We start from the raw sequence: 18,351 nt of genomic DNA on the forward strand, positions 1-18,351 counted from the left end.
ATCAGATAAGGACAGCCCCACTATTTTCCATTCCCAAACAGGCTTCCCTTGGATGACAAATAGGAGAAGATAAGCGTGTGCCTCTACTTCCTCAGTCCACGTCATACTGTGTGAGAAAACATTATGCTGATGTGGCGTCCTGGTCATTCATACTCAGCATCTGTCCTGACCAGTCATTAAGTATTTTGACACTTGGTAGGGGACATCTGGCTAGCCCTTCACATACACTGCCTAAATGCTTCCTCAGAGATCCTGGGAGGTAGCGATTCTTAGGCTGTCTTCTGATTCTTCGAATCATGAGGTCAAAGGCCATGTCTTTTCACCCCACAATTCCCACACTACCTGCTGCTTCTGGACACATGCAGGCCTTAGAATAGAGAAAACCAAGGCACAAAGGGATTTCAGAACTCATCTACCCCGGTCCCACAAAGGTCTCATTTGTTGACAACACTTAACCTCCAGGAGTGAATGTGGAGAGAGCATCTAGATCCTGAGGGAGGATTCTGTGGTTTGGAAAGGCCTCTGAGTGATTCCTATTTTACTCTTCATGAGTCCCCTCTTCCCTTTGACCACTGGGAAACCAAGTAATTATTACACATAGAGAAAGGCACTAAGAGCCTTGCCAGTGTTCTAGGATCTTTGAGGCCTCTCTCCACTACTTTCTACTTCTGTTCTCTGACTACCTGGAGTACATGTAGGCCCCAAGCTACTCATCTGCCTAGAACCTTGTCCTTTACTTAGATCTCTCTCAGATGTCACCTTAGCCAAGGGCTTTCTCCCGTGCTTACCTCATAGATGTAATAGCCTAGGACTCTCTGGCCTCACTCTGCATTATATGCTTTATAGCTACAGTTTACACCTAGTCCCATATCTTTTTGTGTGTCTCTCTACCCTGAAGTGTGAGTTCTAAAAGGGCAGGACTCTGTCTTGGTCATTGCTGTATGTGAAGAACACACCAGAATGTAAATACATGTGAAAGAAGGGTAGCGGAATGGAGAGAGAGTCCCTCATGGCTGGGTGGGTGGTTCTGCCTGGTGAGAAAGCCAGCCTGAGTCAGTGACCTGCCAAGCCAGAGCTGAGGAGAGGCCTGGACAAGGGTCCAGGACTACTAGAAGCCCAGTGTGGCTCTCAAGTGTTAGCTGGGAGACCTGACATAGAGGTCAAGTTAGCTCACTTACCTGGGGACACAAAGGTCAGCTTTCATGTCCAGATACGTGTCTGGTGGGCAGGTGCATCCTTCCACACATTCGTCCCTATTAAAGCTGTCACCACCATCAACCCTACAGGGCTCAGGACTGGCCAGATCCTGGCAGGTTTGTCCACATGGGGCCACACAAGGGCTGTACTCCTTGGTGGCTTCACAGGACAGTGCTGCAGGGAAAAGAGGGATTGGGTTTTGTCTTTTTCATCGCCATAATCGTATGAAGTGGGGTTATGATCCTAAGAAACGTGAGAACCAAAGAAGTTAAGTTACTTGCCCAAGTTCAAGATCCAGGCTAAGCTTTGTACCCAGGTCTTGCTCCAGAGCCCTATTTATTGCTTCTTACTATACTACAATGTAAAGTAGGCTCCAACTACCTATTGATGTTCAGGCTGCAAAACCGCCAGGATTTTCCTTTCCTTATAGAGTATTGCTCTTTGGTGGTAACACAGGGGGAGGTCCCCATCTTCACAGGACTCTGAAGAGCAATTGTATGCTCTCTAGAAGTCTCTCAAGCTTTGCCCCAAGACTCTGGGCTGCCCTCTGCTTATCTGGCCACCATCTTACTTCCCAGGGGTCTCCTACTAGGTCAGGAACTACATACCCACTGAGGCAGACATGGTCAGTTGTTCTGAACTCAGGCTGAGCGTCAAAGCCATCGGGGGGAACTTTTAAAACATTCTTATGTCCAGACCCCACAGCAGGATGTGCTGTTTTGGATATGTGCCTATCTGGATGTGACCCAGATATGTGCACTTTTTTTTAACTTCTAATGTGCCATCAGGGGTGAGAACCACTGGTTCTGTCCAATCACCTCTGGAGAAACTCTAGCTTGGCGATGGATGGGGACTTTTACAAGGCCTTGGAACAACAGTTCACCTGCAAGGCTGGAGTAGAGCCAAGATCTCTTGACTCCAGGTACATTGCATTTTTTTTTTACTTATTTGCTAAAACCTCACAATGAGTTGGATCTGTTCTGAACTAAGAGACGACTAAAACATGGGGAACAGCATAGCATAGGGGTGGAGTAGGATGGGCACAGGTGCCTCGTACCTATTAAGCCAAACCCCAGGGCCTCAGAGACAGTGCTCTTGAGAAAGCTCATTCTGCAGCCAGGAGAAAGTGGCTCTGACCAAGGACAGTGGCAGTGGAGATGGTAAGAAATGGGTGGATCTGGACTGGTGACTGGGACAGGGGTCACCGGCAGAGATGGAGAGCACAGGAGAAACAGATCAGGTTGGGGGAGACCGAAGAGTCTAGAGAGGTGAGGGACACCCCGGTCTGGAACCCAGGCTCCTGCTGCCCACCTGCTATGGGTGTACAGGAATGGGGCACTTACCACATGCTGGCAGGTGAGCACGGAAGTCCACTGAGAGCCCGTGGCGCTGGCATAGGCGGGCATAGTGGGCCAGCGTGGCACACATGCAAGGCTGCCCACAGCGGCAGGCATCCCGACGGCACTGCTCGAAGTAGGGCACGGGACTCAGGTAGGCAGAGCAGGGCGCAAACAGCTCCCCTGTGAGTACACTGCAGGACTGCAGTGCGTAAGAGGCTGGGCACAGGGAAATAGGAGCCAGTGGGCCTGACATACCAGGATTCAGTGTCTCCCTCCACCTTTCTCTTTCTCTCTCAGTCCCTCTCACCTTCCTTCTCTCCCTCCCTCCTTCCTTTTTTTCCTCTTCCTATCTCCCTCTCTCCCTCATTCCTTCTCTCTTCCCCTTTATCTCCCCTTCCCAAAAGGATTCTCTGTGTGTGGTATGTGGTGTACGTGTGCGTGTGTGTGTGTGTGTGTGTGTGTGTGTTTGTGCAGTAGGCAGGTACCTCAGTGTGCACTGGCTGAGAATGTATGGGTACACTTTGCTCTGGGTATAAATAAATGGCTGGCAGTGGGCATTGTGTACAGAAGTGTGTGTGTGTGTGTGTGTGTGTGTGTGTGTGTGTGCGCGTGCACAGGCATTTCTGTAAGGATTCTGCCTCATAACAGGAACCTATCTAGCAGAGAGATATACAAAATAACGAAAATTCATATGCTCTTGTGGCTTACCTTCTGGTCAGAGGAGACACTCAGTATAAACAATCCCTACAGCAAGTTAGAAGGTGAAGAATCTAATGAATGAGAAAAGGCTCAGTGAGCAGCAAGCATGGGGTAGGGGCAGAAGTGGCCTCTGCAATTCAAGCATAGTGGTCAGGAAGGCCTCAATTAGAAGGTGATTCTTGAGCAGAACAATTGCAAGAATGGAGAGAGTGAGACACATATCTATCTGTGAGAAGAGCACTGTGGGAAAAGCCACAGCAAATGCAAAACCCTGGCAGGAGTGCAGACCTGGTTGTGCAGGTAGAACAGCAGGGAGGCCAGTGTGGTGGAAGCAGAATGGAAGGCAGAGGAAGCAGGAAGTGAGAGAAGAGGGAGAGCAGGAATTGGCCTGATGGGGCCACTTTGGGCCTACCTTGATAGGAGCCAGTATAAAGGTAAATGTTCAGGACAGTGGTAGACCATGAAGCTTCCTGTCTCCCTGGCCCTCACCTCTCTCCTGCCCTCTCTGTAGCTTCTTCTCTTTTCTCTCCTGGGAATCTAGCCAGCATCCCCCTACGTGAGTTCTCATCTCAACTCTCTCAAAGCAGTCCCGTGTCCATCCATTCCCCCCTGCCTCCCCCTTTCACCTGTCTCACCAGCTTGCAGGTGCATGTCACAGGGGTCCAGCAAGGAGCCAGGGGCCAAGGGGGAACAGGCAGATAGTGTTTTCCAAGAGTTGCCAAAGAGTTGTGGGGTGTTCTCAGGCACACCCACTGGGGACCTAGAGCCATGACAGAACTAGAGTCACATACTCGCCCATGTGGACCCTAGGACACATATAGCATCCACCCAGGCAAGCACATACCAGCATTTACACACGCAGACAGACATGGACTAAATAGAAACACATACTCAGGTACAAATGTACTCACCTAAAAATGTAACCCTCAGAGGCCCAAATAAAGCACTTGCACACACCCACAACACGTGTACACACAGTAAATATACACTGAGCATGCAAATTGCCAAGGGTAGTCTATACAACCACCTTCAAACACATACAATTATACAATCATTTAAAAAGATGCACAACAAAGGAGGAGGATGCAATGCTTGGTAAGAAATGTATGCATTATCCTGCCCATGTAATTGTAGCCCCTCTGTACAGTATGTTCTCAAATAAAATAAAATAAAATTTAAAAAAAAATAAAAATAAAAAAAAGATGCACAAAGTTCAAAATGGGTTAGAACTGTACACTTTCAGCACCCTCCCCCACTCTTCATGGAGACATGGGGGCATGTTGAGAAGCACCAAGCCTCGCTGGGTTATGACGCTCTCCCCCTCCCCTTTCTCTGGCTCTCTTGGTAGGAAATGGTGACACATGGTCAGCAGAAGGACAAGCATGCTTCCTAGACATGACCGGTCTTCAAGAGTCACCAACCCTGGGATGAGTGGTAAAGTGGAAAGAGGCTGTCATCTGCCTGTGGGCTGGTTCTGCCTGCACCCATCAGGTCTGCATTACTGCTCTAGGCCAGTGAGGATACTCACATTGCATATAGCAACACTCTTCCTAGAACTCACGCTTAAGAGGTAAAACAGCCATGCACTAAGCCAAGGTCTGCTTCCATCATTCTGGACAGCTGCCCTGACATCATCCCAACAGGCAAGAAAACAGGAAAGGACAATGGAAAAGACAACAGAATGTATATTTGTAAATATTCATCCAAGAGCTTTGAGATTTTCCTTGTCCAGGTAAGGGAGGAGGAGGAGGCTGTGCATGGACGTACTAGTAGTGGGACTTGAACTCGGACCTGGGCACGGTCCCTGAGCTTCTGTGCTCAAGGCTAGTGATCTACCACATGAGCCACAGCTCTACTTCTGGATGTTTGGTGGTTAATTAAAGATAAGAGTTTCATGGACTTTTCTGTCTTTAAACTGTGATCCTCAGATCTCAGCCTCCTGAGTAGGTAGGATTACAGGTGTGAGCCACCAGTGCCTGACTTGTCCTTGGTTTTTTGAGAGCAAATCTGCAAGTTCTTATTTCTGCAAATTTCTTATTTCTGGGCAAAGGATTCCTCCTAGCTATCCTTTCGTATTGCCCACCTGAAGTTTTGACTATAATTTCTAGCCCTATTATCACCAATTTGTCCCACTTTCTGAAAGGCTTGACTCCTGTCCCCTCCTCCGGGTCTCTCCACTCGCTTAGCTCATGGAAAACTACTTCCTCAGACTATTCAGAGTCTCACAGAGTGTAAATTCAAAAGCATTCAAGCCCCTGGTAAGAAAGACATACTGATTGCTCTGGGACAGAAAGCACAGTAAGAGCCCGTAGGAGACACACGGGCTTCTACATCCATGTGCCTAAGGTGCCAGCCTCCCCTTCTGTTGCCAGGGCGGGGGAACGTACAGGAAGTCGTCCTGTGTGTTGCCATTGAAGGTGCCACAGAGGCCCACGGTGTCCTCCACCCATCGCTGGTCTACCTGCAGGTAGAGCCGCAACCCTTCCCGGTCATAGAGCACCCGCACACCCACGTTGGTCCTCACCCGCAGGAACACAGAGGACAGCTTCCGGATCTCGAAAGCATCTGAGCACAGAACCAGAAATGGAATGTAAGGAGTTCGTCCAGTACAGCACAATCCAACATTACCACTATCACCAATCTGGCCCCCTACCACACCCAGCCTGAGAACACTGTGATGATGAAATTGGGACCTAGCAGATAGCCAGAGCTGAGAAATAATCTTTCACCATCAAATGCTGACAATTACAGCTTTCCTTTCCTTAAGGAAACGATCTGTTTCTTCCTCCAGCACAAGGAGAATTGTGAAAATCCTCATTGTTTTCACAATGTTCACAATACAACTATATAGTCAATATGGCAAATTTCAAATTTAGATTCAAGTGTAACAAGTTTTATACCCAATTCCTTTTATACCCAATTCATCCCACTCTTGTCAATCACAAGTAGCTATTCCTTCTCTTCCTCTCTTCCTATGTCCCTCCTTCCCAGCTTCCTTCCTTTCTTCCTTTCTTTGTTCCTTATTTACCTCCTTTCTTCCTTCCCTCAGTGCTGAATTTTACATGTTAAAAGTTTTTCCTTTTCTGTTAAATATATTTCTATAACTTACCGGTAAGTCACTTGTGAAATCAGGATTCAGTAAAATAATAACTAGTATATGTTGAAAACAACAGCCATGTGTATGTGGTAATGACAGAAACTATCAAACCACTACTAGAGAGACCACTGTCATGTTGGGGTGGGGACAAAGACACATTTTATGAGTCTATATTTCTGGAACCTAGCCTGAGCTACCACTTCCATGGAATGTGAGTTCTAGCCCATGTAGTAGTTCCTTTGACCAGAGGACCCAGAGGAAAGAGGCCTAAATAGCCAGCCCCCATAACTCTTAACTGTCCATACCATCTGTGTAGGGTGGGGTGATCTTGTACTGGTCAAAAAGAAGGATGTCCCCTGCCTGGGTCAGGGTCACCTGCCTCCGAGGATCCTGGTGCAGAATGACTGACACTGACTGGACACAGGCTCCATCTAGATTCTGGAGAGAAAGGACCAGTTGGGCAGAATTAACCTGTCTGTCCCTGCTGGCCCTCCAGGGATACAGACCCAGCCTAGTTTGAGAGGTAGACTCCTCAGATTGAGAGACAGAGACCCAAAGTATAGCAAGGAACATCTAACCAAATGCTCTCATCTGGGAAATTGTCAGAAAGAGATTAACAGACTTAGAATAACACTAATCAATACCATCGTCAGCTCTCATATTGTCTAAAGACACAGAGCAGAGATGGAAGCCCGAAGGCTCATTCTGACCTTGAAAATACACCATCTGACTGCAACTAGAATTTTAATTTCATCTTTCTATGAGAATCCTTCTATATGTCATATCTTGCACTCCACTGACAGGCAAGAATCACTGTCTGGACGTAAGGTCCTCCATCTCTGAAATGGATAGTACACTTGGATGCCTTCATACCTCTAATCACACATTCATTTCAACATTTTCTGAGGGCCTCCTGTGTGCCAGGTTTTGGACATAAATGATGGCCAAGATAGATATAGTATCTGAAGGAGATTACATATTCATGTAGTACACAGACATTATAAAATTGACTATAGTTGTAGATAGTGATACAAATAGTGGTGGATGTTAAAGAGCATGTAAAGGAAGCAAAGTCTACAGAAAAATCAAAGGCCATCTTAAGGATGACCTTTGGTGTATAGTAGTTTCAAATCATAACAACACAAGCCTTAACATTACAATATTACTATGATGGTATAGCTACAGTAAATTTTGATGTGCAGTTACCATGTTTAGGTGCTATTGTGATCTCTCCATACATATTCATTTGCTTAATCCTCACAGTACTTGGGGCTGGGAAGGTGGCTCAGTGGTAGAGCGCTTGCCTTTCATGCATGAGGCCCTGGGTTCGATTCCTCAGCACCACGTAAGCAGAAAAAAAAGCCGGAAGTGGCGCTGTGGCTCAAGTGGTAGAGTGCTAGCCTTGAGCTGAAGAGCTGAGGGACAGCACCCAGGCCCAGAGTTCAGGCTCCACGACCAGACCCCCCCAAAAAAAATCCTCACAGCACTTTGTCAATCAGAAAACAAAGACACAAAAAGGTAGCATTTGAGGTGAAGTCTTTTAATATGAAAAGAATAATAAAGTAGATTTAGACCTACTATAGAGATTTATTTAAAGCACTAAGGCCCAGGAAATGAAAATAATTCTCAGTCAGCAGTAGGCAGCTAGGCCAGGGAAAGACCTGGACCCTGCCCTAAATCTTAGTCCCTTCAGTGAGGTGGTTTGGGGCCTGGGGATGCAGGGGGTTCGTCCCAGGCTTACCAGACCACATGGGGCATTCTGCAGTGTCACTGTGAAGGTGCCCGAGGAGCGGCTCTTGGCCAGGATGTACTGACACGTGGCAGGAAATGTGTACCGACGCCCATCAAAGGTTGTGAAGTGGATGTCACCAGTCACTGAGCATTCCGCTGCGGGACAGAGAAAGGTTACTGACCCATGGGAGCTGCCCACACTCACACTCTGTAGGCCCAAGCATGCTCAGGGTATAGAATCCTGTTATCTGGCGTCTACAAGAAGGGGGAGATCTCCAGTTAGGGGAAGACCCTGTCCTCCCCAGAAACCTGTCTGAAATAGACACATCCCTCCTTGGGGCTTTTCTGAGACAAAGACTTAGGCCCTGGACTTGGAGAATACTCTAAATACCCCAAGCTCAGAAAGGGCTTAAATATATAGGACACTGTAAAAAGCCCTCTTGTCAGGGGCTCACGTTGTCCCTTAAGCAGAGTGACTCTCAAAGGGAGGGCAGGCTTAGCCAAGGGAACTAAGTGTCCCCAGAAGACCTAGCCTAGAACACCCTGAATCTAACAGAAAAGAACAGAGTCCAAGGTCATCAGACGTACCTGGGCAAACAGCTGTGCTGCACACCCATTTGCCAGCAGTGCAGGTGCTAGAACACAGAGCCCATAGGAGTAAGAGTCACCACTCCAAGGCCTGGAGGCTGCAGGGCTCACGTAAGTCCTGCCCCATCCCCCCATCTTCTCATCTCTATCATGGGTAGCCCCTCCCCTCTCTCCGTGGGTCTAATAAATTTCCTTTGGACTTGAAGAGGCTGAGTTTGTGGACCTGTGCCACTGGAGCTCCCAGATTCCACATAAGCAGCCCTGGCAGAGTACCCCAAGTACTGAAGATACAGACCAGGCATTGCAGTCTTCCTTCACCACAGAGCCAGGCGGGTACAGTGTCCCATGGAACTCACAGGGACACTCAGCTGGTGCCACGCAGCTCCCATCTTCAAAGATCATCCCTAGAGTGACAGCAAAGGCCACTCAACTCATTTCACAAGTAATCTGTCACTTTCCTTATTCACGTTCTTTGGCCTCTGTCCCTACTCTCAAACTGCTCAAAGTGAACCTTTTCAGGCAGACCTTTGCTCCATGGACCACTTCCAACTTGCATACTACCTGATTTCTTCTCAACACTTCTCAAAAGTCAGTTGTGTCTAGATACCATCTCCAGCAGGAAGCCTCCCTGACCTCTCACCCCTCTCACCTCTCACCCATGAATTCCACTATCTCTTCTTGTCTGAGCACTTGAGCACCATTTGACTTCAGGTTGGGGTCAGATGTGCATCTGATCTCTGATTCTGACCTCTAAAGTCAACACCTGCAGCTTGAGAATTTTTTTGTCTCAACCGTCCACCTAGCCAAGTGAATTTTACTTCACAGCTAGGCTGCAAATGTATATGCTACAATAAAAACAGGACAAAGTAATTATATATGCATAAATACTTAAGCAAAGATGTGTGCATACATGAATGAACGAGTGACTTGTCCTCTACTATACACCTTAGAAAGCTCGGTCCCTTGGGAAAGGAACACAAACGTGCAATGCCTATATTCCTCTCATCATACAAAATAATATTTGTCAAAGAGAGCTCCAGGAAATGGAAACAAGAGGTTTAAAAAAAAAAAAAAAAAGCTCAGTACCAACAAACTCAAATACCCTGATGATGAATCAAACTTTCAAGAGGCCACAGTTCCACCTCCATTCTTGCCTTCATTCATTCACTTATTCCCACATTAGTTGCTCACACTTTTCTTCATTCATTCCACCTTCAGACCCCTCATTCATGGCCATCTGTGCCAGGCCATGATGTGGTTCCCGGATTCCCACTCGCTACCCCTGCGTACCATTGGGACAGTAGCAGCCATCCACACAGGCGATCTCGCTGTCCACGCAGGACACCCGGGACTGGCAGGAGGCAGGGCAGCAGGCGATGCACTCGTTGTAGGTAAAAGCCTTCTCTTTACAGTGCACAGCTTGGAGGAGGGAACCTGTGTTATGTTGATTACTCTATGCCCCACCCTCATCCAAGCCTTGAGATGGGTGTGAGAAGTCTTTCATTTTCCTGATCCCCTACTCCTGGAGAGAGTATTGGGTGTCCAGAAAATTGGTCAGGGCCTGGGAGGCTCCGAGAACCACCTTTATGGCCCAAACTAGTCTCTCCCCTTCTAAGCCTCAGTTTTTCCATCTGTCACATGTAGATGGAATCTTACACTTAAAACTCTGACAACTATGGTTCTGACTGGGGCAGGACACTGAGCTAAGGACTGAGGATATCACCCGTAGCCCCCACAGAGCTTATCTGATCCCTCCCCTGCCCACTACCAGGTTGCACCTACTGCATTGTCGGAGCTTGGCCCTCCAGCCCTGCAGGGGCCGCCCAGCCTGTGCACATGCCCGAGCATACTCTGTCAGTGCTCGGCACCACGTGGCTTCATCACTTCCTGATCTGTATAAAGAACAAGGTCCAATCTATCATCAGCTCCCCCACATGCTGTCCAGACTGCCAGGGATTCAGACCACTTCAGCTGGGAATGGGATCTGGGAAGGCATCTAGTTACACCAATCCCCAGACTTGAAGCAGGAAGAATAAATCCAATCCCAGCATGGCTTCTGTCTGGCTAGGCAAGCCTGAGGAAGCCAGGCCTCATTCTGGGCCTCAGTTGAATAGGGAAGCTCTGCTCTACTCAAGCAGATAGGAATTTCAGAACTTTGGGAAGCAATTCTGTCAGTGCCTGGGATTCTTAGGCTCAGTGGCCCATGTGCCAAGCCCTTACCCCAATACTGAGAAGGTTTTCCCCAAACCACCCTACTTCTGGCTGACCACTCACTGGCATAGATCACTGGTACAGCTGGCTGTGAAGGGCAGAGGGCTGACATAGGCATGGCAGGCATCGAAGGGTGGCCTCAGCAGTGCCTCACATCGCTCATACACACCCTGAATGGGGCAAAGGCCAGGAACTGGGGCTAGGGGCTGACAGGGGCATGCATAGCCCTCTGACCACAACAGCCCCATAGGGAACACCAAACTAGACTGGAGGAAGAGGAAGAAAAGGAGGGAAATGGAGAGAAGGAAGAGGAGGCTATGGGCACCCTGAATCCAAGAGCTTTTCAAAAATGGGACAGGAATACAACTGCAACAGGGAACTAGGTGGAAAGGGAGAATCCTCTCCAGGGTCAGACCTGCATGGTTCCCAGGCTCTGCTGCAGGCATGGTGGGCGAGGCAGAGAAGAAGTTACAGGCCCTGGAGAGTGGTTGGGAGGCTGTTCCTGCCAGCTGTGCACAAACTCAGTCACATCATCTGTCAGCTTCCCTGCAGGAAAGAACTGAGTGACTGGGGAAGTTTGGAAGAATCCAGACTCCTGAGCTCCCAAAATAAAAAAGCACAGAGGAGGCAAGGCTATGTAACCAAAAGAGGCCTGATGTGTAAGCCTGACCAAGTTCCTATATTTCCTTGAACCTCAGCTTCCCCATGTGTGAAGAAGGGGAAAGAATCTGCTGCTCATAATCCCTGTGTGTATAGTTGAGTGGATGCAGTAAGTGTTTAGTAGCCCAGGGGTGGGCAAAGAGTGTTATTTCCTTTCTTGTGACCAGAGTCGCCATGTCCTGGCACTGAGTCCTTCCCTTCTACTTCTTACCACTCCTACATTGGGACATTGAGCTCCACCTAGGCTCTCTGCTCCCCTCTTCCTTCTCTTGCCACTTTGTGGAGTCTATCCTATCTGGCAAAGTGCTCATTAGACCTGTACACAACTCTGGTTGGAATGATTGTTATGACTATTTTATGACAGAAGGAACAAAGAGCTGGAATGTTTGAGAATATGCCCAAGACCACACATTTTAAAAGAGATTCCACTTGGCACCATTGAGTTTTGCATACAGAACTTGTGATCCTGAGTTCTGACTCCAGTGGTCTCCAACTTCTCCCAGCCTGACTGGTTCTCTCACCACCACCACCATTACCACCCCCCAGAAGAATCTCTCAGAGACACCTTCCTTAAACCTCACCGTAGCTGGTTACCAGGTCATCCTGAGGGTCAGCATTGTTGTTTCCACACAGCCCATGGGTCCAGCCCAGGAACTCTGGGCTCATCTTGATGTAGACAGCCGAGGCGCCATCCCAAGCCAGTGTGAAGGCTGACCGATGTCGCACAATGACATAGCCAGCCAGCTGCTGCAGATGCACGCCTCCCATCACATGTGGCAGTTGGACTCTACAGGGCATAGCCAAGAGCTCCAGGATTTCCACACTACCTCCATGGTACCATCCCTTCACCAAAAGGACCAGCCATCCTCTCCCCAGTGATCTGAGCATTCTACCTTCCCTCCCTTGATTTTTCTAGAAATCCCAAGTGACTGGAAGCACGCCACTGGAATGGGATTCTTTTACCCTCAGGTTTTTCAGAACTGCAATTCCTCTGGCAGGGATAGATCTTAAGAATCCTTAGATATGACAGCTCTTTTCTCCATGACAGGAGAGGGGATATAAGAGGACTTCTAATCTATTTTGCTATTAGGAAGCAAGAACAGAGTGGGAAGAGAAGCCAAGAGAGGGGAAATGGAGTTCAAGAAAAAACACACTCATGCACCAGCATTCCTGACCACATTCTCTGTCTTGCTGGTACATGGTCTCCTGACCAATATAGAATTCAGCAACTTTTGTCCAGCTGACAATCAGCAAAGAAAAAAATGTAGTGTCTGAAAAGCTAGACGATCTGAATACCAGCCCTTTCTTTGAAGGGAAATCCTTAGGCTTCAGCCTTATTCTGAGCTCCAGGACACTAGGTGCTGTTTCCAGACCCAAAGCTAGATGCTCTTCATAACGAGAAGAGCATCTCTGGCAGTAACCTGAAGTGACTATGGACTGCCAGGGAAGGAAGGAAAGACAAGAAAGAGATCCAAGGAACATTTCAGCAGGACCATTATCTGGGCCATTGGGCATGAAGGCAAAGATGTTTTGCCTCTCAGGTGGTCCCCAGGAGGAAGCCCCTGATAGCCCAGAAAGTTAAATGACATTCAAATGACCCTGTGTCCATCGAAAAGAGTGAAGAAAGTATACGCAGTGTCTGCCCACAGGAAACTGGATCCTTTGGGAAGATGTCTATCAAATATAAAGAGAAAGAGAGAGAGAGAGAGAGAGAGAGAGAGAGAGAGAGAGAGAGAGAGAGAGAGAGAGAGAGAGAGAGAGAGAAATGGGTATAGTATATAGTGGTAAACTCTCCACTCTTTAGAAAATTCTATTCTCCTGTAAACCTTGTACTTAGAAACTCATAGGAAGCCTGACTTGGTTCTCTCTGCCAGCCCTACTAAGAGGCTGAGAATGTTTCTTTCCTAGTAGTGACATAGTGACAAATGCTGTTTGTCCTTTAGGCTTGACAAGGCAAACATCCCCCTGTGCAGGATCAGGGAAGAGGACAGCTGAGGGTAGAAGGGTCACAGTTACCTCACACCTCCATGGGTGACTTCCTTGGCCAGACGAATCTCCTGCTCACCAGCAAGGAAGAGGCTGACAGACCTTGAGCAGATGTAGTGGGCAGAGCCACACTGTGGGTCATTATGCACCTGATTGAGGGTTTAAAGAGCAGCTTGCAGCTCCTGTCACAGGAGCTTCTACTTGTTGATGAGCTTCCAATAATACAGAATGTTTGCTGAGCACCTTTCTTCTGCATGATAGGGTACTGGAACTATGATGGTCTATATTTTTAGAGAGGTAACTGATACACAGTGAGAAGAGATGAAGGTTGCATGCACTTACAACTAGTAAATTAGACAGCCAGGTTTCAAATCAGAATGGTTTGTATTCCAGAGATTTGTGCCACGTCCATGTTTCTGGATTGGTCTATTTATCCTCCCCGGGTTATTTCACTGAAGGCACTCACCATCCCACTCCCCTGCAGATTCTCATACCCATACATACCTCTATACTTTCAAGACACTTTTAGTGAACACACTACACACTCTACTCCTCTCTCCCCCTGGTAGGAAGAGAATTGGCCACCCCTGTACACAACTCATTCCTATGTTGCTTGTCAGAGACCTATATCTATCTCTACTCTATTTCTAGCTATCTATTACCCAAATGTAGAGCAGAGTGCTCAAAGCTTAGGGAAAAGTTATGTAAATATCTCCCTGCCATATTTGGAAACCTTCTCAGGAACCAGTCTAATCTACCAGATTACTGTTAGCTGGTTAAGCAGGCAGAAGTCACTTGAACTGAAAATGAGTAGCACAAAATTCCAGCTACTCAGGAATGTCTAGGCCAGTCTAGGCAAAAAGATATTGGATCCCATTTCAAAAATGAATTGGGTGCGGTGATGAATATTAGGAGAGTACGTAGGAGGATCCTGGTCCAAGGCCAGATCCAGGCAAAAACTCAAGCTCCTATGTGAAAAATAAAGCAAAAAAAGAAGGTTTAAAGTGATAAAATGCCTTGTCTAGCAAGCATGAAGCCCTGTTTCAACCTCATTACTACCAAAAAATGAAATTAAAATATGAGGGATCAGCTGGACCCTGATGGCTCATGCCTATAATCCTGGCTTCTCATGAGGCTGAGATCTGAGGATTGTGGTTTGAAGTTAACCTGGGCAGGAAAATCCATGAAACTCTTAGCACCAATAAGCTACCCCAAAACAGCCAAAATGGAGCCATGGCTCAGTGGTAGAGTACTAGCCTTAAGCAATACCAACACCAACACACACACACACACACACACACACACACACACACAAATAGGACCAGTAGAGGAAGCCATCTATGTTCTAATTAAATGTTTTTCAACATTTTTAACTATGATTCAGAATACAAAATAAATATATAAATAAAACAAAGGTGTTTATATTATATATACATATTCATGCGTATTATCTTTTCTTCTTGTTTAATGCTGGCATGCCTCGAGTTGATTTCATAACTCCCTAGGTGGCATTAGTCTTAATAATTGTAATACAGCCATAAAATATTACAGTCATGAAAACTGATGTGAGATAGCTCAAGACAAAAGAGGAGAATGGTTAAGGGCCGCAGCCCAACCAGGGTGGGTAGCAGGCATAAACCTACCACAAGACCTATCAGGAAGAAGGATGGCACCCAGCTGAAAGAAAGATGACTCTCTATAACCCCAGCTCCTTGCACTCAGTACTGACCAGTGTACCCTTTAGCACAATTATTTCCCAAAGTAGGCGCCCTCCACCTACTAGAGAAACCTACTTGAAGAACCTACTTAGAAGAGAATTGGCCTAGCTGGGTGCTTGTGGCTCACGACTGTAATCCTAGCTACTCAGGAGGCTGAGATCTGAGGATCGCGGTTCAAAGCCAGCCCGCAGGAGAGACCGTGAGACTCCTATCTCCAATAAACCACCAGAAAACCAGAAGTGGCGCTGTAGCTCAAGTGGTAGAGCGCTCGCCTTGAGCTGAAGAGCTGAGGGACAGCGCCCAGGCCCAGAGTTCAAGCCCCACGACCGACAAAAAAAAAAAAAAAAAAAAAAAGAAGAGAATTGGCCTGTGCCTGACTCCCCAAGCAAGACATAAGTAGGCATGTAACTCAGATCTATGGGACAGCCACTCTCACAGAGGTATTCAATATATTTGACATGTTTTTTTTCTGAGCACTAATCCAGCTACAAGGGACATCAAACTAAGACATGGCCCTGGCCTAGAAAGGTTACAGTTGGTAGAGGAGACTAAGAAAAATATCTGCAATGGGGAAATGTGGTGTATATATAAATAGTGGAATTCTATGTTTCCATCAGAAAGAATGATACCACCCCATTTGTTAGGAAATGGAAAGACTTGGAAAAAATCATATTAAGTGAAATAAGTCAGACCCAAAGAAATATAGGTCCCATGGCTTCCCTCATTTTCGATAATCAATATATGTCTAGGATAATTTTATCAGATGAGCAGTAAAGCTCAAAAGCTGTGTACATATGACTACATAAGATGATACTAAGTGAAACGAACTCCAAGATAAGGACAAAAGCGGTTTTTCTGCGTTGTTGTTTTTAATGTACTATGTGATTTTTTTAACAGTCTTTCCAAAATTTATTGAGGGACCATTCTGTCTCAAATATGATTGTGGACCTTAGTGATAAACAAAAACCAAGTTAAATACTTGCAGTAACAGAGTTTGCATGGTATGTGGCCATAATCACAATACTGTTATTATATCAGACACTACTCTAAGCTCTTTACCTGTCTGCACTTTCTCCATCTCCAGATGAGAAGACTGAGGCATATAAAGGTTAGGAAAATTTTCCCAAATTCTACATGAATAGTAAAGGGTCAATGTCAGGATACCCATTCATCTTGGCTTAATTTTTTTGTTTCTTTTGTATGTTCTTCCCACTATAGTATATCCCCTGTTGTCCCTGTACTTGATTATGGTACTCTGCATCTTGTACATACATTTATCTAATTTGGGAAGGGGAAGGGGAATAACAAAATGCTTAAACAAAGACACAGGATTGCAACAAGGATACCCACAAGACACTCTATTGAAAATGAACTTTACGCCGGGCGCTGGTGGCTCACGCCTGTAATCCTAGCTACTCAGGAGGCTGAGATCTGAGGATCGCGGTTCAAAGCCAGCCCGGGCAGGAGAGACCGTGAGACTCCTATCTCCAATAAACCACCAGAAAACCGGAAGTGGCGCTGTAGCTCAAGTGGTAGAGCGCTCGCCTTGAGCTGAAGAGCTGAGGGACAGCGCTCAGGCCCAGAGTTCAAGCCCCACGACCGACAAAAAAAAAAAAAAAGAAAAAGAAAATGAACTTTACAACTTTGGGGGAGGGGAATGAAGGGGAGGTGGGGGAGGGAAGGGATAGTGGGAGAACAACAAAGGAAGGGGTAGCAATGCTCAACAAGAAATGTACTCATCGCCTCACTCATGTAACCGCAACCCCTCTGTACAGCATATTTACAATAAAATTAAATTAAAAAGAAAACAAAACAAAAAAACAGCCACAAGTAGAGAGAAGGGGGGGGAGAGAGTCCTGTAATGGTGGAGCTGTTTACCCAGAGAGGACGTCCTCAGCCAGCTTGGGTAGTCAGGAGACCTAGGAAGGCTCCGTGGAAGAGGTAGCTCTAAAATGAGCCTCATCTCCTGAGGCACCATGTTCTTTTCTTAGGAATCTAGCATTCCTTTTCTAAAGCATTCTCAAGATTGCTTCTCTTCACTTGGCTCACCTCCAATTCTTTTCTGATCTCAACTTAAATGTCACTCCCATCCTTTCTCAATAAACAAAATCAGGTTTCCCTAACGTGCACTTTTATCATTTGGTATCTCTCCCCTAGAGCACCCAGGAATACTTAGGAACTGATTCATTTCAGTTGCTGTCTGCTTTCTCCATTAAGCCACATCTAGGTTATCCTCAAAGCCTCTCACCACAAACCTTGTGCCCAGAAAAAGTGTACAGAATGCACTAAAATATCTGACAGATGCCTGTCTGAGCGAATGGGTAGCCAGACACAACCAGAAGTGGACGTGTGAACAAAGATGGTAGAGCCTATGGCTCCTCTGAGGAAGTGTTGAGGGAGTTGGGGACAGAAAGGTAAAAGCTTCTCTAGGACAAGCAGAGCCCAAGCCAGCCCAGGCCAGCCTCCAGGGTCTAGTGGAGACTTTGGAGACAATCAGGGACCAGGCCATCCAATGTGAACAGACCGTGAACAGGCATAGCCCAGGCCACCCAAGCTCTAACATCTAGCAGAGACTGTGGACAAGCAGAGCCTAGGCCACCCAGCCTCCAGGATCTAGTGGAGACTGTGGCAGGCAGGCCAGGGAAGACCTCACCTGGACAGAGAAGCTCTGGCCCTCGGCTTCGTGGTGCCCCACCAGCGTGTAGCTACCCTTTCCAGAGAGGTAGTAGTAGAGGCCGTCAAAGGTCTCCACGTGGTGCTGCCCCCATGCGCGGCAGATGCTGTCCCGCTCCAGCCCGGCGTTGTACACTGAGGTGGGGGAAAGAGAGACTATCTGCACAGCAGTGGTGGGTACCAGGCCAAGGCCAACTCTGGCAGGACCCCTATGCCCTGTCATCCTCCAGGCCCAGCACCCCAAACTTCAGGCCCATGGCTTTCCCTGAACCCCTTGGTCCTTCCCCAGTGTGGGTATAGCCCAGACCCACCCATTTGGCAGCGTGGGCCAGTAGCATTGAAGCGTCTGCAGTCACAGAAGGCCGGGTACACACATTCACCCCCATTGAAGCAGGAGAACAAGTCTGTAAGGGAGATATAGAAGCATTTCCATGAAGAGGAGAGCAGCAAA

General features: G+C 47.3%; 1 protein-coding gene across 1 annotated transcript in view; it reads right to left on the bottom strand.

The window, feature by feature from the left end:
• Window positions 1-18,351, bottom strand: part of Otog (otogelin) — a 69,773-nt gene that overhangs the window by 48,739 nt on the left and 2,683 nt on the right. Inside the window, exons 5-20 of the mRNA XM_070032063.1 lie at window positions 18,212-18,304; window positions 17,881-18,035; window positions 13,540-13,658; window positions 12,105-12,310; window positions 11,279-11,409; window positions 10,927-11,033; window positions 10,435-10,544; window positions 9,943-10,071; window positions 8,948-9,056; window positions 8,653-8,699; window positions 8,075-8,220; window positions 6,639-6,771; window positions 5,624-5,801; window positions 3,872-3,996; window positions 2,541-2,753; window positions 1,179-1,371 (exon numbers count right to left, since the gene is read on the bottom strand). Of these exons, the coding sequence (XP_069888164.1) occupies window positions 1,179-1,371; window positions 2,541-2,753; window positions 3,872-3,996; window positions 5,624-5,801; window positions 6,639-6,771; window positions 8,075-8,220; window positions 8,653-8,699; window positions 8,948-9,056; window positions 9,943-10,071; window positions 10,435-10,544; window positions 10,927-11,033; window positions 11,279-11,409; window positions 12,105-12,310; window positions 13,540-13,658; window positions 17,881-18,035; window positions 18,212-18,304 (2,194 nt within the window). The remainder of the gene's footprint in view (window positions 1-1,178; window positions 1,372-2,540; window positions 2,754-3,871; window positions 3,997-5,623; window positions 5,802-6,638; window positions 6,772-8,074; window positions 8,221-8,652; window positions 8,700-8,947; window positions 9,057-9,942; window positions 10,072-10,434; window positions 10,545-10,926; window positions 11,034-11,278; window positions 11,410-12,104; window positions 12,311-13,539; window positions 13,659-17,880; window positions 18,036-18,211; window positions 18,305-18,351) is intronic.

The sequence above is a fragment of the Dipodomys merriami genome, unplaced genomic scaffold (genome assembly GCF_024711535.1).
Source record: "Dipodomys merriami isolate MVZ:Mamm:240054 unplaced genomic scaffold, mDipMer1.0.p SCAF_21, whole genome shotgun sequence".
NCBI lineage: Eukaryota > Metazoa > Chordata > Mammalia > Rodentia > Heteromyidae > Dipodomys > Dipodomys merriami.